The sequence below is a fragment of the Balaenoptera ricei genome, chromosome 12, assembly GCF_028023285.1.
Source record: "Balaenoptera ricei isolate mBalRic1 chromosome 12, mBalRic1.hap2, whole genome shotgun sequence".
Taxonomy (NCBI): domain Eukaryota; kingdom Metazoa; phylum Chordata; class Mammalia; order Artiodactyla; family Balaenopteridae; genus Balaenoptera; species Balaenoptera ricei.
Window position 1 is genome coordinate 50,149,756 of NC_082650.1, and position 24,328 is coordinate 50,174,083.

At 43.2% G+C, this 24,328-nt stretch overlaps 1 protein-coding gene across 1 annotated transcript in view; it reads left to right on the forward strand.

Moving 5' to 3' along the window:
- The window catches only part of METTL24 (methyltransferase like 24), a 118,531-nt gene that overhangs the window by 21,742 nt on the left and 72,461 nt on the right, over nucleotides 1-24,328 (forward strand). The window contains exon 2 of the mRNA XM_059942000.1: nucleotides 11,701-11,799. Within this exon, the coding sequence (XP_059797983.1) occupies nucleotides 11,701-11,799 (99 nt within the window). The remainder of the gene's footprint in view (nucleotides 1-11,700; nucleotides 11,800-24,328) is intronic.

The following is a 24,328-nucleotide window of genomic DNA, read 5'->3' on the forward strand; positions in this document are numbered from 1 at the left end:
GTGTGTAAGTGCAAGGCAGCCATTGTGGTTTTCACCTGGGAATCCCTTCTAAGTTGCTATTGGGCGTAAAATGTCTATGTTAACAGTAAAACTGGATATAGAGAAGATAAAACTCTTGGATCTGGGATGAAGGCAGCATGGTGTAGCAGAGCAATGATGGGACTAGCAGCCTAGAAGTATGGGTCCAAGCAAGTCACAGCCCTCCTCCTCCTACCTATGTGACTTGTATGTCACTTCACCTCTCTAAGCTTCATTTTCTTCAATTATAATATAAAGGAGTTGGTCTAGATCACTCTTAAGGTCTTTTTGAATACAGTGATTCTCTATTAGTATGAAACAAAATTTAAGGCTAGAAATAGTTTCTGTCTTCTGAATTCTATAACTTGTTTATTTTTAAAACTCTTCCTGTGGATGGAAGTTTGCTTGTTTTTGTTTAATGCAAGGAGTGTTAGTGCTCCTTTCTCATACAATTAAGAAATATGGTCAACATTTTTCATCAGTTTAAATCTGTATTTATTTTCACAATCTGTCCCCTTTACTCTTGTTATTTCCAGTTTGAAATGGGGAAAGGGGACTGGGCCAAGGTCAGATGATACTTTGGCAGCTTCACTTCTAACCTTTGAGAGTCCCTTTCTCTTTCACCAAAGAACTCTCAGTTCAGAGAGTTACAAACCCGGTAATAATTGACCTCCGAAAAGGTCTGCTTCCTTCGGCAATTCTTCATGTTCCTGAAAAGGGCCACTTAATGATCAGCTTCCATTTAGGTTTGAAGCTTAAAGTGCTTTTGGTTCCAGAGTTGTCCTGCCAGCTCTCTCTCTGCCTTGTTTTACACTGCTGGCAGCCTCCCACAGATGAAAAAGAAACATTTATTGGGCTGCTTCTACTTGTCAGACACTATAACTTACAGTGCACTCAGACAGAAAAATGTTCTATAAATATAGAATCATGTGAGGAATGTCCCAGAACCAGAGTCTTATGTCTAATTGTCAGTAGGATTCACTCAGGCTACCAGATACTATATCATAATCAAAAGGGCCAGAGAGTGGCAATATGGACAATATAAAACATGGACAATATAAAGATGACAAGTTAGTTAATAATGAATGAACATACACTTAAAACTGAGAAACACATATGTGCATACATACACACGTACAAATATACATACATAAATAGTTGTGTGCAACTGATGGCTTATAGTCAGTGGGATATGACAGCCTCATCAGGAAACTGATGATACCCTTGAACCGTGGTGTGTGTTTTTTCTGGGGTCCTGAACCCCATTTTTCTCTTTCTCTCCCACCCACCCTCGGCTGTCCTACTCACGGCAGAGCACCTTGTCTTGCTTGCTACATCCTTTTTCAAAGGAGGCTACCCAAGCATCGTCCAGTGTCTCTGGTTGATTTCCAGGGATGGCTTTGTGTCCCATCTATGCATTGTGCCACACGCAGCTGCTGTTACCCCCCGTCAGCCTGCGGGGTGGCTATTGGGTGCTGCAGCTCTGCATCTCAGATGTGGCCTCTGGGATGCATTCTTTTTGCCATGATCCCCATCTCCCTGCACTTGGTGATGCTGGGTGACACATTTTAATTCTCTTTGGTCATAAAAATCATGTCTTGTTTAGACTGTAGAACTGAAACACTTTCCCTGTGAAACTGCTCAGCAGCACTGAGCCTTAGCACTGACAGGCTTTCTGCCCAACATTGTGCCACAGAGCCTCTTCAGAGGTTCGGAGGCTGAGAGGCTGAGTAAGGAGGCATCTGCATGGACGTGACTGGCAGCCTCAGGATCACACTGAGGGAACCCATGGGGGGACCTGTGGTTTGGCATGAGGTTTGAGGACTCATGTGGCTCATGAGAGCCACCACAGAGTCCTGGGTACCACTTACTGACAACCCTGGGTCCCAGGTGAACTTGTGGGGAGGATGGAGATTGCTGAGCAGGTATTGGGGGAGCAACCCTTTCTCCTCTCATGCCCCCCATTTTTCTTGTTTCCCTTCTCTATTCCTCTCCCTCCCTCCTGGTGGTTTTCCTGTTCTCCCCGCCCTCTGCTAACTCCATGTCTCCTTTGGCTTTGGCAGCTACTCAGGATTCAAGAATCCTTGAAATGGGTTTATTGGGGTCCTGCAGACCTTCCATTTTGAGAGGGTAATGTTTTGGGAACTGGTAAATAACTTGGGGGATATTAACTGGCTGGAGTTTTCAGACTGAAGTAAATCCATGACCTCATAACAGATTGATGTTGATTCAGATGATATTAAGCTTCTAAGATTCTGAGTCCCAAGTCTGGGTAACTTATATGTTTTGAATACAGTGTGCATATGTGTGGAGGGGTGTGTGTGTCCCAGAGAGAGAGAGAGAGAGAGAATCCTTAAAACTGTGATAAATGCTGTTTCTACATTCCTTTTTGCTTTCTTAGGCAAACAGTCTTATATAATCGTTACTTTCGTAAGACAAATGAAACGCCTCCCTTCCTTTCATGGTTGATGTGTAACCCTAGTGAGATCCATGATTTGACATTTGAGTGCCTACTGTGTATGCAGATGTTATATAGTTTCTATATCATGAAAATGAATGAAAACCTCTGCATTTCTCTGGATCTACTCCAGGAATTTGGCTTCTCTTTCTGTTGTCAATGATAAAAACCTAAAATACATTATATATTTTATTCTCTTCACCATCCCTTTGTGTGTTTCAGTCTCACCCAGACTTGAACTATTTTGCCACACACAAAAAACACAGTGAATTTAAAGACGTCAGTTTAAGAACAAAACCCAACTCAAATTAGTTTGGCATTTCTTTCCAACTTACCAGGATAACTTAGAGAATAAATCTAGAGCTGAGCATTTATTCCTCCTTTTCCATTTATTTTTTATTTTATTTAAAAAATTTCTTCCTAAAAGTTATCTGCTTGAATGATAGTGCATTTTTTCTTGTCAGAGTTGATTTGATTTCTGGTTCCCTTGCCTCCCAGCCTACACTCTGTGTAATGTTGCAGAGGTGGCAGATTGATGGGGAAAGGATTCAGAATGTGCTCTGGATTTGGGTTTCAGTATGCGTGCTGTCTGCTGCCAAAGACATTTAGCAGATGGACTTGGGGAGGTGGGACTGGGCCTTGACAGGGAGGGGACCTCAGGGTAAGAAGCCCTTTTGAGCTGGGCTGGCTCTGCCTTTCCCATCTGGACCCTGGCCCACTATTAAGTCTATCACAAGATTAAAGAGACTGAGCTTTTTGTTGTTGTCGGTGTCTTTAGTTTTCAGCAGTTTGATTAAGATGTGTATGGGCATAGATTTCTTTGTGTCTTTCTGTTAGGGGTTTGCTGAGCTTCTTGAATCTTTAGGTTTATGTCTAATGTCAAATTTGGGAATTTTTTAGCCATTATATCTTTAAGTAGTTTTTTCTGCACTGCATTCTTTCTCTTCCTCCTCTTGGATTCCAGTAACTGAGTGTTAGACCTCTTGATATTGTCCACAGGTCCCTGAGGCTCTTTTCATTTTTTTAAAAAATGAATTTATTTATTTATTTTGTTTATGGCTGCGTTGGGTCTTCATTGCTGCACGCGGGCTTTCTCTAGTTGTGGTGAGCGGGTGCTACTCTTACTTGCGGTGCGCAGGCTTCTCATTGCGGTGTCTTCTCTTGTTGTGGAGCATGGGCTCTAGGCGCACGGGCTTCAGTAGTTGGGGCGCACGGGCTTAGTTGCTCCGCGCATGTGGGATCTTCCCGGACCAGGGCTCTAACCCGTGTCCCTTGCATTGGCAGGCGGATTCTTAACCACTGTGCCACCAGGGAAGCCCTCCTTTCTTTTTCAAATAATTTTTTCTCTCTGTTGTTCAGATTGGATACTCTCTATTGATCTATCTTCAAGTTCGCTGACTCTTTTTTGTGTTATATTCATTCTGCTATTGAGTCCATCTACTGAGATTTTTATTTTGTTTATTGTATTTTTCAGGTCTGAAATGTCCATTTGGCTCTTTATATATCCTATTTCTTTGCTGAGACTTTCTATCTTTCTATTGGTTTCAAGAGTGTACACTATTACTTCTTGGAGTATTTCTGTAATAGTTGCTTTTAAGTTTTTGTCAAATAATTCCAGTATCTGTGTCATGTCATTGGCATTTGTTGATTGTCTTTTCCCCACACCAATTGGGATTTTCCTGATTCTTCATATGCTGAGTAGTTTTGGGTTATATCCTGGGCATTTTGTATGTAATATCATGAGACTCTGAGTCATGTTTAAATACTATAGATAATGTCCATATATTTGTTTTTACAGGCACTTGACCTGGTTGGGTTCAGGTCTCAAGTTCCAGCCAGCCTTCTATGGATTGTGGTTTCAGTATCAGTTCTGTTTTCAAAATCTTTGCAGTGTTCTTCAGATCTGTCCCACATGCGTGACACCAGTGGCCAGTCTGGGACCTGGTGGAAGTCTGTCTGTTAGCTTGGTTCTCAAAGTTTTGGATATGCTAATGGTTCAGATGCACGTGCAGATGCAAGTATCTAGGTATCTGGGGTGGGGAGGGGATTGTTTCTAGCATGCGCACGGATACCAAAATCTGTGGATGCTCAAGTCTCTTATACAATGGCGTACTACATTCGGCCCTCAGTATCCCCAGTGTTCCGCATCCACAGATACCGAGGGTTGACTGTATTATCTAGTCCCCTGCATTCCTGAACCTCTGGCTAGAAAGGCTAGACTTCAGTTACTCTTGCTCTGCTTGTGTTTTATGGCACCCTTCCCGTGACTATGTCCAAGTCCAAGGCCAAGCTGCCTGAGAAGAGAGAAAATACTCAGCAGGGTTTGGGGCCACAACCTCAGATCAGAGAAGAAACTTCCCTTTCCTCAGAGTTTTAGGTGCTTGCGGACTCCTGCTGTGGCTTCCACCACTGCAGTGGGATTGCCTGGGAGTTGGGATGCTAGAATGAAGGAAAGGAAATGCAAGGAGAGGGGGAAATGGGGAAGCCCCCTGCTTTCTCTGAGCATTAGGAGACCCCTTCCCTCCTTGAGCCTGAACTAGAGGGCTTCTCCTGGAGCTCTCGTCTGCAATGATGTCCACATCCAGTGTGTGGCTGCCCAAGTCGGGGCTTGAGGGGAATACCAGGAGAAAAACAGTGGTAACCTCACTGCTGGTTCCTGGTACTTTGAGTTCTGGTCTTCAATCTGCCTGCTAGTATTTACTTTTCAGATTCCTCAAATAGCTGCTCTCTGCATTCTGTCCAGGTTTTATTGCCGTATTCAGTGCCAGACACAGGGTGCGGGCGTGCTTATCCATGTTACCCAGAACTGAAACGGAGATTTTTTTTTTTTAATGAAATTTTTGCATGGGGTACCTGAATTTTAAATGTCACAATAAAGTGTGTAACTGACCCCTGCTCTTTCCAAAGCAGGGCTGATTCTGAGAGAAAGTCCTGTTACATGAGACTGGTGGGGAGAGACATGTGAGCTGCCACCCAGAGACTCTGGGAGCCCCTAATCCCACTCAAGCGAAGTCCTAGGAACCATGGTTATCTCAGGGCATTCCAGAAAGACAGTGGCTGGTGCTCATCTGGATTCATGCTCTTCCCAGGTACCACTTTGTGCCTCCGCCTCCCCCAACAACTCCCACAGCCTCCCTTCTCCTTCTAAAAAGGAGCAAACAATTTCCTTCAATCATTGTTTCCCGCCCACTGACAGATGCTCTTAATTAGCACAGAATTGCAGCAGAATTGCCAAATAAATAGATTTTGCTTGTTTTGAGTTTGTTCTTTTTTCTAGAAAGCTTAGGCTTCCCAAAATCAACTCATCACACAGGCTCAGCGTATTGTTTAGTTTGAGTCAAGGACTCACAACCTTGTTCTTTTCCACAGGCACAACCACAGCACAGAAAATCAATTGTTAGCTGTCTCTCCCAGCAGAAAATTGCTGGTTCTAAAACCTTTCAAGAGCTTACTAGCTGTGGGAATGCGCATTTGAGAGTATTGAAACATCGTAAAAATATCCCAGACACTCTACCAATTATCCATCACAATAAAGAAACTGATTATTTAAATCACTTGTCATACAATTTCATCCCCAAAGAACTGTAGCACTGAAACACAGAGGAATGGGACCATTAGACTCCTTTGGTTCTTATTTTAAAAGAAAGTAAAAAACATGCATGTATAAAACTTGCTTGTACAACTGATGGTGGAACTGTTGCTAATTGGACAATTTCTGTGTGGCCTGCATGAGGTCATTCATGGGTGTGGGGAAAACGGCCTCTGAAGAAGGAAGCTGTTGTTCCAAATTTCAAAGCAAAGAAAGCTTTTGCACGAGGCAGAATCGATGATTCTCTTTTCAAGTCATGGGTGGCTCTGCTTTTATATATGTGTGTTTGTATATATATATTTTTTTTTTTTAATGCAACCAGTTTTGCTTGGGGCTTATGGTCTTGAGTTAATATATTTCTGTTATATGCATACGTTGTAGGCTGGTAGGCAAAAGAGTATTTTAAAAGATTGCTTTATATTTTGCATTATCTTTTATTAGTAAAATCTTGGAATTCAGTTTCTTTGGCTTGAAAGAATCATTTTCTTTTTTCAAGAAACAAATTTGATGCTGAAGTCATAAATTATAAAAATATGTGAAAGCCTCACGGCTGTGCTTGCTGCCGTCTTTAGAGCCAGATCCATTATCTCTGTGCACCAACTTGGGCTGACTCAGCGATCACTTTTTACCCTTTGGGAAGAGATGCTCAGATGTCTGCAAAATAGCCCCCAAACAACATGAGTTAGTTGTGTATAGAATCCTTTGCTTAGTGTTAATTTTTGGAATTTTTTTCTGTATAATCAAAACATTTCCCCTCATTAGAAGAAACCAGTTCACTTTGCAACGCATGTTTCCTGGAGGAAGTGCCGGATGAATCCTTCACAGACGAAAGTGGGTGAGGGCAGCTGCCTTTCCTCAGAAACCTGGGACCCTGCCTTTCCTGGGATGGCTGTCTTTGCTGCGGGAGGCGCTCCTTTGAACGACTGGCCTGGTGGTTTAGGTAGGGGGCCGGACCACAGATTGCAAAGGAATTGGACAACACCCCCCCCACACCCCGCCCACCGCCCCTGCGGGGGCTCAGGAGCCTGGCCGCTTCTCTGTGGCAACGCATTGTGTATGCTCCATTTGACGTTTCAGCTCAAGCCTGCCGGGGACAGAGACCAGCCCCCAATGACCCCAGTGACTGTACCTCCACCACCTTCTGCTTAAGCTGCTCCTTTACCCAATTGAAGAGGAAGTGGGGGTGACAAAAGGGACTGGGAATCTACCTTCCCACCTCCTGGGAGTGATGGGGGTAGCCTTGTCCTGGCCACACGATATTTGGAGCACATGGCTAATAGTGGACCCTGGCATTTAGGGAACTGTTTGAGGGTAAAATCATAATGATAAAATCTTTTTAAAAGAAAAAGATGGGGTTTTTTGCCTTGTACTAGTAAACACCAACCATGGGTATTTTAAGGTGCTCAGAGAATTGTTTGTGGGATCTTTGAAGGACAAATATTGATGTGTGCACTAGAAAATTAAGACAAGTGATAATTGAAAGATATGATAAAAGCTAGTGGTTTCCTTGGGGAAATAATCACAAACTGCTGTCAGACTGATGCCGATGAGAACATTACTTTATGTGAAATGTTTTTTAAACAGCTCAACCAAAGTATTAAGCCAGAGCACTTCTGAGGGCATCTGTCTGCTGTATATTTCTATTATATCCCCACTTGAGGCCCCTCAACTTATGTTATTCACCGTTCCAGCTGTCGTGTTTAGCTTTGTCGTGGTCAACACTCAGAGAAACTGAGAAATATCAGATAGCAAGATGGATACTGCTTGTGGATTCTTAAGATAATTATATAGTTTTGTCATGTTGAGTCACCGTATGGATTCACTGTTATTGATCTGTGACATTACTTTCGTGTGTTAGCCCAGGTTAAGTGCTTCTGCGGTTTTTAAGGTGTCTCTTTATTGAGAGTTTTGGGCTTCTCACATTGGAGACTGCTTCCTATAATCTACATTTGTATTTTCTGGTATTTATTTTGGAGTGGTACTTGGGTCCTTCATCTCTCCGTGACCCCATTGTGCCCTATAGAGATTTCAGTCAAAGCTCTTGCAGAACTTCATTGCATTTATTGGTGTACACAGCTCTGTCCTATATTAAATTGTAACCCAGAGCCTGGCACGAGGCACAAATGGCCACTGAATGAATGAATGACTCCCTGGTCAAGTCTCAGTGCCTCTTTCCAAAGATGCTGTGCAGGAGACCTTCCACTTGCCTCTCCAGCACCACTCTCCATCCTGCTTCTCCTGCTCTGCACCCCAGTAGGCGGACCTATGGACCAACCACAGCCTCCCTCTTCTCTAGCTTATCCTTCGATTTGACAGTTAGGGTGGGTATGTAATAGGGCTGGATGTGATGGGATTGGCTGTGTTCTTCTATGAAACACCTTCTCCATGCAGTTTCCCTCTCTGGGTCCCACAAATTCCTCCCCCTCTTTGCTCCTTCAGGCTCAGGGTTTGAAAGGGCTCCCTGGTGCTACCAGCCACAGGTATTGCATTACTCCTTATTGGTTTCCTAAACTCTGCCTACACCTTTGTATTATAAATAGGCTCTCTATTAAATTCTTCCCACTGTATCCTGCTGGGACCTGGCCAATATTTCCCCAGTCACCCAGATGACAAAGTTGTTTGTAACCCAGATATCATAATCTGTGTCTCTTGCATTATTGCAAGTAAACACTCTCCTCTAGGCTGGTCTACAACCAAATTAGAATCAAATAGAGCAGGGGTCAGCAAACCACAGCCTTGCAGGCCCAATCCAGCCTGCCGGCTGTTTTTGTAAATGGAGTTTTATTGGAACACAGTCCTGACCATTTGTTTACTTACTGTCTTTGGCTGATTTTGAGCTACAGCAGGCGGTGAAGAATTGCAACAGAAACTGTATGGCCTGCAAAGCCTAAAATATTTGCTGTTTGACTTCTTATAGAAAAAGTTTACAGATCCCTGATTTAGAGGAAAACCATAATGTGGGAACTTTATCATTTTCATCAAGAGGCTCCTGGGCCAGGTGCCAGGGTACTTGTCAGGGTCCCATGACAATGATGTGGGGAGTTTTAAACCCCAGGGCTGGACAAGCTTGCATGCAGCATTGTGTTGCTGTGCTGACAGCAGCGGCAACCTGGGAAGACACTCTTTGTCGTTAGACGCAAAAGGAGCGTGACCAAGCAAAACTAAGAGGCGTTTGTACTAAAGTGTGTCTATAATTTATGATTTCATAATTAAGTAGTTTCCCAGAAAGAATGACTTTCCCTAACGTTTCAGCATTTCCCTGTCAAACTTATTTTGTATGTGTCTGTCTCCCCCACCAGACTGTGAGCACCTCCCTGGAGCCTCCGGGTTTTATTCAAATGTGTGCCGACCAGTGCCTGGCACAGAGTGGCTGATGCTCAATAAGTATTGTTTGACTGAATGGTAATCAACAGCTAATTTAGAGAAGGAAAAAAGAAATAGGGGGTGGGAGCCATTAACTGGGAAGATATATTACTTAATGTTCTCAGGCTCTCTCTGACTGGAGTCTCTTGCCTACTCGACCTTCACAGAACAGGAACAGCTATACGAAAAGCCTGTTTCCCAAAAAAAGGTGCCCCTCAGGGCAGACTGACTACATAATTTGCAGGGCTCTCAGCACAGAATAAGAATGTGGAGGCTCTTGTTAAAAAATTATTAAGAGTGTCAGCACTGAGCCAAACACAAGCCCTTCTAAGACTGTGCAGGTGGCATGCCCATGAAACTGTCCCTGCCTTAAGGATTGCTGAGGAAAAGACAGCCTGTGGGAAATTAGTGAGGCTTCTTTCAGTCCAGAGGACTGCAGGGCTCTCAGCCACCATAAGGCAGTGCAGACCTGAGAGCCACTAAGACTGTGGGCTCTCGGGACTTGGTGCAGAGATATGAGTCTCATAATGCCTAACCCGGAATAACGCTTTACCACTTACAAAGTGTCTGCATTTATCTCGCACCCTCATGCCAGAGTGTACTCTTCTTCCCCAAGCCCACACACTTGGCTTCACACTGACTAACCTGCTTGCGCCCCGCTCTTCCTTGCTTTCCGTTTAACCCCAAGTCACCTAGGCCACCCCATTTAGGGGCAAAAAAACCATAAAGGTACTAAAGTGCCTCAGGGCTAGCCTGTTTCGATGTTTCTTTGTGGGTGACAGACAGTTCTTGCCATAATACCTGTCTTAGGCTATTCTGGCTGCCATAACAAAATACCACAGACTGGCTGGCTTACAAACAACAGAAATTTATTGCTCACAGTTCTGGAGGCTGGACGTTCAAGATTGGTGTGCCAGCACGGTGGGGTTCTGGTAAGGGCCCTCTTCTGGGCTGCAGATGGCTGACTTCTCTCTGTGTCCTCACATGATGTTAGGGCCTAGGGAGCTATGAGGGGTCTCTTTTAAAAGAGCACTAATTCCATTCATGAAGGCTCCACCCTCATGACGTGAGCACCTCCCAAAAGTCCTACCCCCTAACATCATCACACCGGCCATTAGGATTTCAACATAGGAATTTGGGGTGGGAGACACATGCTCAGACCATTGCAATACCTGACTGGAGAACAATGTGTGTACATGAACAGTCCCTTTATTTTGTCCCCAGAACCCTCCCCTGCCCCTTTCCTCACCTTAAAATGGGGTTTAGGGGCCCATCTTAATCACTCTGCAGGAACCCCTGTGCCCAGACCCCCAGAGTCTTTCCTGACACTAGATGTTCACCCTGCCAGCTGCTGGGGCTTCTCCCTGCCCAGGTCCCTGCCCTTCCCCATCATACACTCTGGGCAGTACTCTGCCCTTGGGATCACAGTGAGCCTCTGGAGGTTTCCAGGTGGTGACAACTATAGGTGGGGAACTTGAGCTCTAGCAAGGATTTTATGACTGGTGCTTCCTTTTGACTGGAGGGGTCCCCATTTTTGATTCTTCTGGATCACCACTACTTTCCCCCAACCCTTCATCCACTCTACCCTTGCTTTAAACGGGGGCTTAGGGTTCTCATCCCCCTGCTCCTGGGAGGCCCCCATGTCCTCTGCTGAAAGCTGGAGGCTGTCCCACAGTGCTAGAAGGCCACCCTTGCCAGCCGTGGTAGTGCCAGCTCCAGGGACTGTTGGCAGGTGCATGGTCCAGACGACAGGTGCACTGAGGTCTAGAACTCTGGGTGCCACCCCCCCCCCTTGCTCGGGGGGAAGGTGCCCAAGCGCCCTGAGGATTCAGGCATTATGGGACCATGACAACAAAACTGGCCCCTAGGAGGCACCTATTTCTGAAGCTCTAAGCCTTGGAAACCATAGTAGGCAGGGGAGGATTTCTCCACAACGGGGAGTGGCTCCGGGTAATACAAAGCCGCAGCTGAGAGAGCCTGACGGGATCGAGTGGAGTTTGCCTTTGATCAGAAGATCGAGACAGACATCCCCTCTAGCTTTTGCAGTCTCCTGCTTAATCTGGTAGCTGGGCTTTCTCAGGCCTCATTTGTCTCCCTGTGATTGATGTGGCCTTAACTATAGCAGCTCCGAACCAACCCCCTGCCGCAAAGTGCAGCCGTGTTTGTTTTGCAGGCGGCTAGTAGTCTTGCCTCGCTGATGCTCTGCGTCCTTCCCACCCCCATCCCAAGCTCCTGATACCTTACACACTGACCTATGTTTTCTCCTTTACAGGGTCCCCGGTGGCATATAGATCTCCAGCCTTGGGCAGGTCCTGCTCGGTCCCTGGATGAAGAAGCCTTGAGGTTCCTGAGATACATCAGCACCATTCAGGTTGTGTTTCAGGCACAAGTGGTTATGGAGACTCTGTAAAAGATGCTAATTGCACCCTTAAAAAATTTTATTTATTTATTTATTTTTGGCTGCATCGGGTCTTAGTTGCGGCGCACAGGCTTCTTGCTAGTTGTGGTGCATGGGCTCTGTAGTTGTGGTGCACGGGCTTAGTTGCCCCACGGCATGTGGGATCTTAGTTCCCCGACCAGGGGTTGGACCCGCGTCCCCTGCATTGGAAGGCAGATTCTTAACCATTTGGACCACCAGGGAAGTCCCGCTAATTACCCCCTTTTAAAGAAGGCTGGGGAGTTTCTCAGTGCCTCCTGATAGGGACTTGATAGAGTTTCTGAGGCCTTGCTGCTTAAATATATTCACTCACTTAGAGGCATATAATAGATGCCTTCCATCTGCTTCGGCATCTTATCCCTTCCAGGAGTATCGTCACCCTGAGGTGTTTTAATGATTCATCCCGATGTGTTTTAAAGATCCACTTTAGAAAATTGTTTTGGAAAACCATGTGAAGCGACAGATTCCTGCCCATGAGTAGGCAGTCCAGTGTGTCACAAACCAAAACCGTCATCTGGAGGTTCAAATTCCATTTTGTATTTGGAGAAGTCTGCCTTTTCGCTTTTCTGCCACAGAAGCTTGGCAGACAGGGATGCGTTAGGCCAGAGAGTAAAGGAGGCTTTGCAGGCAGTAGGAAGAGAAGCTTACTGAATCCGAAGACTCTCTGTTCTTAGGGCACTTTAAATCATTACTGAGCACTGGCCTTCATTAGTGACTTAACACATTGTGGCAGCTCCTGCCCGGGCGACCCGAGCAGGCAGAGACCCTCCATTAAGGAGAGTCTATGGCTCTTGACACATTAATCAGGAGGTTCCATTCTCAAGTAGCCTGATCCTGAGGAAAGAGAGACAGAAAAGAAAATCAAGGCCCGAGGGAAAGTTCGCCCTGAGCTGAGAGGTGCTAGTAAATTAGAAACTCAGACTGCCTGTGAAGCTGCAGCTGGGGAGGCTGCACTGTGGAGCTGGTATGGCACTGGGGGTCCCTGGGTCTTTTGATCTCCCTTCGGCCCACTAGCTCTTGGCATCCCACTTCCCCTCCCAAACCTCACTGGTGGCCAAGCCCGTTTTTCATCCATGGGAGAGCATATATTTCTGGAATTTTAGAAGGCTAGTTTAGCGGTAAAAGAAAGTCCCATTTCTCATATGATGCAGTCAGACAACCAGGAATTTTAGTATTTGTCACCTAGACATGGAAGTAAAAGCTTGTTGAATTCATCATGAGTAATGGGATGATAAATTGGTCCCTGTGCTTTACATAATTTCATCTTATTTTGCTGCTGCAAATTAATTTGGTGGACTTAGACAATTAAAATACTGAAATTTTAATTTTATAGTTTGGTTTTACACGAGGAATAAGAAGCTGGATCTCTTAACTGTGACTTTAAGAAGCCCTTAAAAGCCCTAGAGAAAAATGAGAGGTGTTAAATTTATGAGTTGAATTTGAGAATTGTGAGCTTCACCTCCCAGTATAAATTGACCACATGAAAGCCTCTAAATTCTATTTTATATGTATTTCAGGTTAATGTTCTGTAACTTATAAAAGGCATGTTAACTTAGAAGAAGCTCTTGAGGCATGAAAGTGTTATTTCAAGCCCCTCTTGGAGTTTTCCTATGAGTTATGGGCTGAGAGGGAAAAAATTCTTTAAAAAAAGCATCCTGGGGCTTCCCTGGTGGCGCAGTCGTTGGGAATCTGCCTGCCAATGCAGGGGACACGGGTTCGAGCCCTGGTCTGGGAAGATCCCACATGCTGCGGAGCAGCTGGGCCCGTGCGCCACAGCTACTGAAGCCCGTGCACCTAGAGCCCATGCTCTGCAACAAGAGAAGCCACCGCAATGAGAAGCCTGCACACTGCAACAAAGAGCAGCCCCTGCTACTAGAGAAAGCCCACGCACAGCAATGAAGACTCAATGCAGCCCCCCAAAATAATTAATTAATTAATTAATTTAGGAAAAAAAAAAAAAAGCATCCTGTGAGGTAGTTTAATGTTGTGACCCTGGGCAGTTTATTTTGCTTGTTTGGCTCTGGCTGTTCTGATCTTGAAAACGAAGAGATTGTATCAAATTATTTCTAAGGTCCCTTCCAGCTCTGTGAGCCTGTACTTTGTTAAGACTAGTGTAGAATTGTTATTAACCAAGTATTACTGAGCATCTACTATGTGCCAGGAACATAGGCCTTGGGAATACAGTCTCTGCCCTCAGGTGGCTAACAAACTAGTTGGGAAGGTAGATAAATGGACATATAATTATTATTCAGCTTGATGAGTATAATAATAGAGATTTGGTTGTTAAAGCTCGCTAAAAGATTTTTAATCCTCTAGAAAGAACAAGATAAAGTTCTAGACCTCACAATTGTTTTGTAATCAGAGGTCATTTTACCCAGTTAAAGTCCTGTGCTTTTGTGTGCTTCCGAGTCACTAGACCAGCAGGTGGGAGCTCATCAGAGATGACACTAACTGGTTTAATCAGAATCCTACTGACCAGTGCTCCCTCCCCCTCTCTATGTAATGCAGAGTTTTTGGCTGCTTTGGGAGCTTATGCCTCATTTAGAACTCATCTTGACAATGAAAGCCTACAAAGCTGGCAGAATATTAGAGTCACTATTACCTAAAATTTTCATAGTTAGCAGTAGTGAGTCATAATGGGCAAGGGAAAAAAAAAAACAAAAAAAAACCCTCTGTAGGTACTTAAGCAAATCCCACCTCCATCCTCTTACACTGCTTTAATATATATATATATATATTTCCCTCAAATCCGTGTTCAAGCTTTTACAGCAAGGCCTAGCATTTGATATGTTTATCAGTTGATTTATTCATTCCTCAATTCAGCAGGCATTTGTTGCGTGCCTGCTCTGTGGATGACGCTGTGCTAGGCACTGGCTGGGATGTCAAAACTGAATTAAATATCCCCCCCACAGTGGTGAACGGCTAGGATGCAAGAGAACTGTGTGTTCTCTAACAGGGTGGACAGATGGGGTGGGTAAACTTCCCCAGGCCAAAGGAGCTTGGGAACAGAAGCACAGAGCAAGGTATTCGGGTAGAGTAGGCATAACATCAAGCTCAGTTTTTACTAGGTATTGTTTTCTAATGTGAAAGGCCATGGTTACATCTCTGAGTTCTGGAGTAGACGATACACTGCTGCTAACAAGAAACAGTTAAATCATAAACCCAGTGCTGTGTTCTAAAGGAAGGCTCCAGATCCAGCTTTTTATGGCAACCCCCGAACCATATGCCTTCAGGAAGCATGGCTTGCAGTACAAAATTAATCTAAGCAACAGTTGCTGTTTTAAAAAGAAAAAATACATTTTAAAGTCAGTCTATCTATCTATCTATCTATCTATCTAATCATCTAACCATCTAACTGATTGTAAGAATGACATAAGAACCTACGGATCTAGAGATTCAGATTTTACAAATTTATAACAATAGTTTCTATTATATTTACTGCTACACACACATGCACACACACACAAACTGGGATAAAGGCAACAAAAATACAACCCTTTCCTTGATATTTTACCTTTCAAAATAATGTATTTCATTAACATACAGTTTGATTATTGAAGCGATTCTTGCCAAGTCCCCAAAATTTAAGGGCTCCCTTTGCCAGATTCTACTTATGGGTTGGCAGAAATGCTATTCAGGCTTTTGGGATACAAAATGAAAGGAAAATAAATTAGATCCCTTCAAGTTAAATAACTAAAAAGCATTTCAGAAAACATTTTTTCCTGGAGTCTGTTTTCCTTTGTCCAGGCTTAATTCTGTTTATATGGCTAAAATGACAAGGGGAATTAGAGAGAGGGAGAAAAAAACCCATAATTACCTGAGTTAGAGCTTAGCTAGGACTTACTGCCCTCGCTGATTTTGCTCACAAGAGAGTTCATTGAAGCCTTGGCCATAAATCTTAACAAGAAAGTTTGAAAAATCAATATTTAATTAATTTTTAGGAGCTGAATTTTACTGAGTCCTTACTCCTAGTTGTTTTCAAAAGCTAATGTCTATAAATGAGATGGTTAATAAATGGTTAAAATGGAAAAACTTCTGTGTTCTATTTTTGAGCTAGGAGAGGAAAGGGGAACATTAGCAGAGATTGAATGGAAAAGAATGTTTTTCCAATAGGGATATCTGTGCAAGACGAAGTCTGTGGAAGAAGAAGAAATGCTTAAAGTATTAACTTTAATAGAATAAAACTCCACTCCTCAAGGTTTAGTGGAGGAGCAGCTGAACCTCAAAGCCGTGAATCTTTTTTTTTTTTAACATCTTTATTGGAGTATAATTGCTTTACAATGGTGTGTTAGTTTCTGCTTTATAACAAAGTGAATCAGTTATACATATACATATGTTCCCATATCTCTTCCCTCTTGCGTCTCCCTCCCTCCCACCCTCCCTATCCCACCCCTCTAGGTGGTCACAACGCACCAAGCTGGTCTCCCTGTGCTATGCGGCTGCTTCCCACTAGCTATCTATTTTACGTTTGGTAGTGTATATGTGTCCATGCCACTCTCTCACTTTGTCACAGCTTACCCTTCCCCCTCCCCATATCCTCAAGTCCATTCTCTAGTAGGTCTGTGTCTTTATTCCCATCTCGCCCCTAGGTTCTTCATGACCTTTTTTTTTCTGTATATATATTCTATATTCCGTATATATGTGTTAGCATACTGTATTTGTTTTTCTCTTTCTGACTTACTTCACTCTGTATGACAGACTCTAGATCCATCCGCCTCACTACAAATAACTCAATTTCGTTTCTTTTTATGGCTGAGTAATATTCCATTGTATATATGTGCCACATCTTCTTTATCCACTCATCTGTTGATGGACACTTAGGTTGCTTCCATGTCCTGGCTATTGTAAATAGAGCTGCAATGAACGTTTTGGTACATGACTCTTTTTGAATTATGGTTTTCTCAGGGTATATGCCCAGTAGTGGGATTGCTGGGTCGTATGGTAGTTCTATTTTTAGTTTTTTAAGGAACCTCCATACTGTTCTCCATAGTGGCTGTATCAATTTACATTCCCACCAACAGTGCAAGAGTGTTCCCTTTTCTCCACACCCTCTCCAGCATTTATTGTTTGTAGATTTTTTGATGATGGCCATTCTGACCGGTGTGAGATGATATCTCATTGTAGTTTTGATTTGCATTTCTCTAATGATTAATGATGTTGAGCGTTCTTTCATGTGTTTGTTGGCAATCTGTATATCTTCTTTGGAGAAATGTCTATTTAGGTCTTCTGCCCATTTTTGGATTGGGTTGTTTGTTTTTTTGATATTGAGCTGCATGAGCTGCTTGTAAATTTTGGAGATTAATCCTTTGTCAGTTGCTTCATTTGCAAATATTTTCTCCCATTCTGAGGGTTGTCTTTTGGTCTTGTTTATGGTTTCCTTTGCTGTGCAAAAGCTTTTAAGTTTCATTAGGTCCCATTTGTTTATTTTTGGTTTTTTTTCCATTTCTCTAGGAGGTGGGTGGGTCAAAAAGGATCTTGCTGTGATTTATGTCATACAATGTTCTGCCTATGTTTTCCTCTAAGAGTTTGATAGTGTCTGGCCTTACATTTAGGTCTTTAATCCATTTTGAGTTTATTTTTGTGTATGGTGTTAGGGAGTGTTCTAATTTCATACTTTTACATGTACCTGTCCAGTTTTCCCAGCACCACTTATTGAAGAGGCTGTCTTTTCTCCATTGTATATTCTTGCCTCCTTTATCAAAGATAAGGTGACCATATGTGTGTGGGTTTATCTCTGGGCTTTCTATCCTGTTCCATTGATCTATATTTCTGTTTTTGTGCCAGTACCATACTGTCTTGATGACTGTAGCTTTGTAGTATAGTCTGAAATCAGGGAGCCTGATTCCCTCCAGCTCCATTTTTCGTTCTCAAGATTGCTTTGGCTATTTGGGGTCTTTTGTGTTTCCATACACATTGTGAAATTTTTTGTTCTAGTTCTGTGAAAAATGCCATTGGTAGTTTGATAGGGATTGCATTGAAACTGTAGATTGCTTTGGGTAGTAGAGTCATTTTCACAATGTTGATTCTTCCAATCCAAGAACATGGTATATCTCTCCATCTATTTGTATCATCTTTAATTTCTTTCATCAGTGTCCTATAATTTTCTGCATACAGGTCTTTTGTCTCCTTAGGTAGGTTTATTCCTAGATATTTTATTCTTTTTGTTGCAATGGTAAATGGGAGTGTTTTCTTAATTTCACTTTCAGATTTTTCATCATTAGTGTATAGGAATGCCAGGGATTTCTGTGCATTAATTTTGTATCCTGCTACTTTACCAAATTCATTGATTAGCTCTAGTAGTTTTCTGGTAGCATCTTTAGGATTCTCTATGTATAGTATCATGTCATCTGCAAACAGTGACAGCTTTACTTCTTCTTTTCCAATTTGGATTCCTTTTATTTCTTTTTCTTCTCTGATTGCTGTGGCTAAAACTTCCAAAACTATGTTGAATAATAGTGGTGAGAGTGAGCAGCCTTGTCTTGTTCCTGATCTTAGTGGAAATGGTTTCAGTCTTTCACCACTGAGGACGATGTTGGCTGTGGGTTTTTCATATATGGCCTGTATTATGTTGAGGAAAGTTCCCTCTGTGCCTACTTTGTGGAAGGTTTTTATCATAAATGGGTGTTGAATTTTGTCGAAAGCTTTCTCTGCATTGATTGAGATGATCATATGGTTTTTATTCTTCAGTTTGTTAATATGGTGTATCACATTGATTGATTTGCGTATATTGAAGAATCCTTGCATTCCTGGAATAAACCCCACTTGATCATGGTGTATGATCCTTTTAACGTGCTGTTGGATTCTGTTTGCTAGTATTTTGTTGAGGATTTTTGCATCTATGTTCATCAGTGATATTGGCCTGTAGTTTTCTTTCTTTGTGACATCTTTGTCTGGTTTTGGTATCAGGGTGATGGTGGCCTCGTAGAATGAGTTTGGGAGTGTTTCTCCCTCTGCTATATTTTGGAAGATTTTGAGAAGGATAGGTGTAAGCTCTTCTCTAAATGTTTGATAGAATTCGCCTATGAAGCCATCTGGACCTGGGCTTTTGATTGTAGAAAGATTTTTAATCACAGTTTCAATTTCAGTGTTTGTGATTGGTCTGTTTATGTTTTCTGTTTCTTCCTGGTTCAGTCTTGGAAGGTTGTGCATTTCTAAGAATTTGTCCATTTCTTCCAGGTTGTCCAATTTATTGACGTATAGTTGCTTGTAGTAATCTCTCATGATCCTTTGTATTTCTGCAGTGTCAGTTGTTACTTCTCCTTTTTCATTTCTACTTCTACTGATTTGAGTCTTCTCCCTTTTTTTCTTGATGAATCTGGCTAATGGTTTATCAATTTAGTTTATCTTCTCAAAGAACCAGCTTTTTTAGTTTTATTGATCTTTGCTATCGTTTCCGTCATTTCTTTTTCATTTATTTCTGATCTGATCTTCTGATATCTTTCCTTTTGGTAACTTTGGGGTTTTTTTGTTCTTCTTTCTCTAATTGCTTTAGGTGCAAGGTTAGGTTGTTTCTTTGAGATGTTTCCTGTTTCTTAAGGTAGGATTGTATTGCTATAAACTTCCCTCTTAGAACTGCTTTTGCTGCATCCCATAGGTTTTGGGTCGTCGTTTCTCCATTGTCATTTGTTTCTAGGTATTTTTTGATTTCCTCTTTGATTTCTTCCGTGATCACTTGGTTATTAAGTAGTGTATTGTTTAGCCTCCATGTGTTTGTATTTTTTACAGATCTTTTCCTGTAATTGATATCGAGTCTCATAGCATTGTGGTCGGAAAAGATCCTTGATACGATTTCAATTTTCTTAAATTTACCAAGGCTTGATTTGTGACCCCAGATATGATCTATCCTGGAGAATGTTCCATGAGCACTTGAGAAGAATGTGTATTCTGTTGTTTTTGAATGGAATGTCCTATAAATATCAATTAAGTCCATCTTGTTTAATGTATCATTTAGAGCTTGTGTTTCCTTATTTATTTTCATTTTGGATGATCTGTCCATTGGTGAAAGTGGGGTGTTAAAGTCCCCTACTATGATTGTGTTACTGTCTATTTCCCCTTTTATGGCTGTTAGTATTTGCCTTATGTATTGAGGTGCTCCTATGTTGGGTGCATAAATATTTACAATTGTTATATCTTCTTCTTGGATCGATCCCTTGATCATTATGTAGTGTCCTTCTTTGTTTCTTGTAATAGTCTTTATTTTAAAGTCTATTTTGTCTGATATGAGAATTGCTACTCCAGCTGTCTTTTGATTTCCATTTGCATGGAATATCTTTTTCCATCCCCTCACTTTCAGTCTGTATGTGTCCCTAGGTCTGAAGTGGGTCTCTTGTATATAGCATATATACGGGTCTTGTTTTTGTATCCATTCAGCCAGTCTGTGTCTTTTGGTGGGAGCATTTAATCCATTTACATTTAAGGTAATTATCGATATGTATGTTCCTATTCCCATTTTCTTAATTGTTTGGGGTTTGTTATTGTAGGTCTTTTCCTTCTCTTGTGTTTCTTGCCTAGAGAAGTTCCTTTAGCATTTGTTGTAAAGGTGGTTTGTTGGTGCTGAACTCTCTCAGCTTTTGCTTGTCTGTAAAGGTTTTTATTTGTCCATCAAATCTGAATGAGATCCTTGCTGGGTAGAGTAATCTTGGTTGTAGGTTTTTCTCCTTCATCACTTTAAATATGTCCTGCCACTCCCTTTTGGCTTGCAGAGTTTCTGCTGAAAGATCAGCTGTTAACCTTATGGGGATTTCCCTTGTGTGTTATTTGTTGTTTTCCCCTTGCTGCTTTTAATATGTTTTCTTTGTATTTAATTTTTGATAGTTTGATTAATATGTGTCTTGGTGTGTTTCTCCTTGGATTTATCCTGTATGGGACTCTCTGTGCTTCCTGGACTTGATTAACTATTTCCTTTCCCATATTAGGGAAGTTTTCAACTATAATCTCTTCAAATATTTTCTCAGTCCCTTTCTTTTTCTCTTCTTCTTCTGGGTCCCCTATAATTCAAATGTTGGTGCGTTTAATGTTGTCCCAGAGGTCTCTGAGACTGTCCTCAGTTCTTTTCATTCTTTTTTCTTTATTCTGCTCTGCAGTAGTTATTTCCACTATTTTCTCTTCCAGGTCACTTATCCATTCTTCTGCCTCAGTTATTCTGCTATTGATCCCTTCTAGAGAATTTTTAATTTCATTTATTGTGTTGTTCATCATCGTTTGTTTGCTCTTTAGTTCTTCTAGTTCCTTGTTAAACGTTTCTTGTATTTTCTCTATTCTATTTCCAAGATTTTGGATCATCTTTACTATCATTATTCTGGATTTTTCAGGTAGACTGCCTATTTCCTCTTCATTTATTAGGTCTGGTGGGTTTTTACCTTGCTCCTTCATCTGCTGTGTGTTTTTCTGTCTTCTCATTTTGCTTAACTTACTGTGTTTGTGGTTTCCTTTTCGCAGGCTGCAGGTTCGTGGTTCCCGTTGTTTTTGGTGTCTGTCCCCAGTGGCTGAGGTTGGTTCAGTGGGTTGTGTAGGCTTCCTGGTGGAGGGGACTAGTGCCTGTGTTCTGGTGGATGAGGTTGGATCTTGTCTTTCTGGTGGGCAGGTCCACGTCTGGTGGTGTGTTTTGGGGTGTCTGTGGCCTTATTATGATTTTAGGCAGCCTCCCTGCTAATGGATGGGTCTGTGTTCCTGTCTTGCTAGTTGTTTGGCATAGGGTGTCCAGCACTGTAGCTTGCTGGTCGTTGAGTGAAGCTGGGTCTTGGCACTGAGATGGAGATCTCTGGGAGATTTTCGCCGTTTGATATTACGTGGAGCTGGGAGGTCTCTTGTGGACCAGCATCCTGAAGTTGGCTCTCCCACCTCAGAGGCACAGCACTGACTCCTGGCTGGAGCACCAATAGCCTTTCATCCACACGGCTCAGAATAAAAGGGAGAGAAAATAGAAAGAAAGAAAGAGGATAAAATAAAATAAAGTAAAATAATATAAAATAAAGTTATTAAAATAAAAAATAATTATTAAGAAAAAAAATTTTTAAAGTAAAAAATAAATCCAAAAAAACGGATGGACAGAACCCTAGGACAAATGGTGAAAGCAAAGCTATACAGACAAAATCACACACAGAAGCATACACATACACACTCACAAAAAGGGGAAAATATATAAATATCATTGCTCCCAAAGTCCAGCTTCTCAATTTGGGATGATTTGTTGTCTATTCAGGTATTCCACAGATGCAGGGTACATCAAGTTGATTGTGGAGCTTTAATCCGCTGCTCCTGAGGCTGCTGGGAGAAATTTCCCTTTCTCTTCTTTGTTCGCACAGCTCCCGGGGTTCAGCTTTGGATTTGGCCCCGCCTCTGCGTGTAGGTTGCCTGAGGGCGTCTGTTCTTCACTCAGACAGGATGGGGTTAAAGGAGCAGCTGCTTCGGGGGCTCTGGCTCACTCAGGCCGCGGGGAGGGAGGGGTACGGATGCGGTGCGAGCCTGCGGTGGCAGAGGCCGGTGTGACGTTGCACCAGCCTGAGGCGCACCGTGCGTTCTCCCGGGGAAGTTGTCCCTGGATCACGGGACCCTGGCAGTGGCGGGCTGCACAGGCTCCCGGGAGGGGAGGTGTGGAGAGTGACCTGTGCTTGCACACAGGCTTCTTGGTGGCTGCAGCAGTAGCTTTAGCGTCTCGTGCCCGTCTCTGGGGTCCGTGCTGATAGCCGCGGCTCGCGCCCGTCTCTGGAGCTGCTTTAAACGGTGCTCTGAATCCCCTCTCCTCGCGCACCAGGAAACAAAGAGGCCAGAAATAGTCTCTTGCCTGTTTGGCAGTTCCAGACTTTTTCCCGGACTCCCTCCCGGCCAGCTGTGGCGCACTAGCCCCTTCAGGCTGTGTTCATGCAGCCAACCCCAGTCCTCTCCCTGGGATCCGCCCTCCGAAGCCCGAGCCTCAGTTCCCAGCCCCCGCCCGCCCCGGTGTGTGAGCAGAGAAGCCTCTCGGGCTGGTGAGTGCTGGTCGGCACCGATCCTCTGTGCGGGAATCTCTCCGCTTTGCCCTCTTCATTCATGTTGCTGCGCTCTCCTCCGCGGCTCAGAAGCTTCCTCCCTCCGCCACCTGCAGTCTCCGCCCGCGAAGGGGTTTCCTAGTGTGTGGAAACCTTTCCTCCACAGCTCCGTCCCACTGGTGCAGGTCCCATCCGTGTTCTTTTGTCTCTGTTTTGTCTTTTTCCTTTTGCCCTACCCAGGTACGTGGGGAGTTTCTTGCCTTTTGGGAGGTCTGAGGTCTTCTGCCAGCATTCAGTAGGTGTTCTGTAGGAGTTGTTCCACATGTAGATGTATTTCTGATGTATTTGTGGGGAGGAAGGTGATCTCCGCGTCTTACTCTTCCGTCATCTTGAAGCTCCTCTCCAGCCCTGAATCTTGACCATTAATACTTGCTGGACTCTTGGGGGCCTCTGGCTAATTGTAGGGGCTGCCTGTCTGGCCCTTTGTTAGGGGTGAGGTTGGAGAGGCTGCTGTTTTCAGTTGAAAGCTCTGGCCCAGGTGTAGCCTCTTCCCTTAATTTGCTAAGGCACAGGTGAGGCCAGGCTGGAACATTTCAGTGGGACTTTACAAAAGGCTGCCAGGAAACTCACAGGACCACCTGCGTAACAGTCACCTGGGGGAGCTTATTAAAATGCATGTTCACATGCATCGACCTCAAAGATTCTGATTTTATAGAATGGAGTGGGACTCAAGAATTTGCATTTTTAAGTACTCCCGCATCCATCAGAATGTAGGTGGGCCACACCTTGAGAAACACAATGGGAGAGGCTAGAGTTAGGTTTAAATGGTGTTGGGAGGGTACTATGAACAAGTACCTGTGAATGTCCATCTCCTGATCTGTCTTCTGGGGGCTCTTAGGGAGAGTACATACAAAGAAACAATAGCAAAACATCATACCATTTTAATAAATAAATCATCATACCACTTTAATAAAAATACCCCCAGGAAGCTGCCCTAGAACAAAAGGTTCAGGCTTAGGAGATCCAGGCACGTCTTTGGGGCCCACCAAACTGCCCAGGCTTAACTAACTGCCTGCAGGAGCCAGGGCGTGGAACCAAGTTCCAGTGAAGGTTGAAGGCATCATAATCTACGTACTAGTGAAAACCAGCCAGATGAACATTGAGCTTTGACTAATTAGATTAGCAGCTTCTCCTTTGGGTGGGTGAGTGGAAGCAAGAAGTGCGCAGGCAGAGGCATAATTTCCATTTATTTGTGGGAGAATCGTAGGAAATGAATTATACAAATTAACATGTTGATGGATCCAGTTAATAAGTGTGTTCTGTACTAGTTGCTTGAGAGAAGATTCAATTCCATTTTCCATTATCACTTTTTTCTTTAAACCGTGGTTGTGGATAGAGAAGTATTGAGAGAAAGATACTGGGTTGAAGATATTGACAGAAATTAATCAATAGTGAATCTGAGAAAAAAATGGAAAATTTTATTCAGGCCACACTGA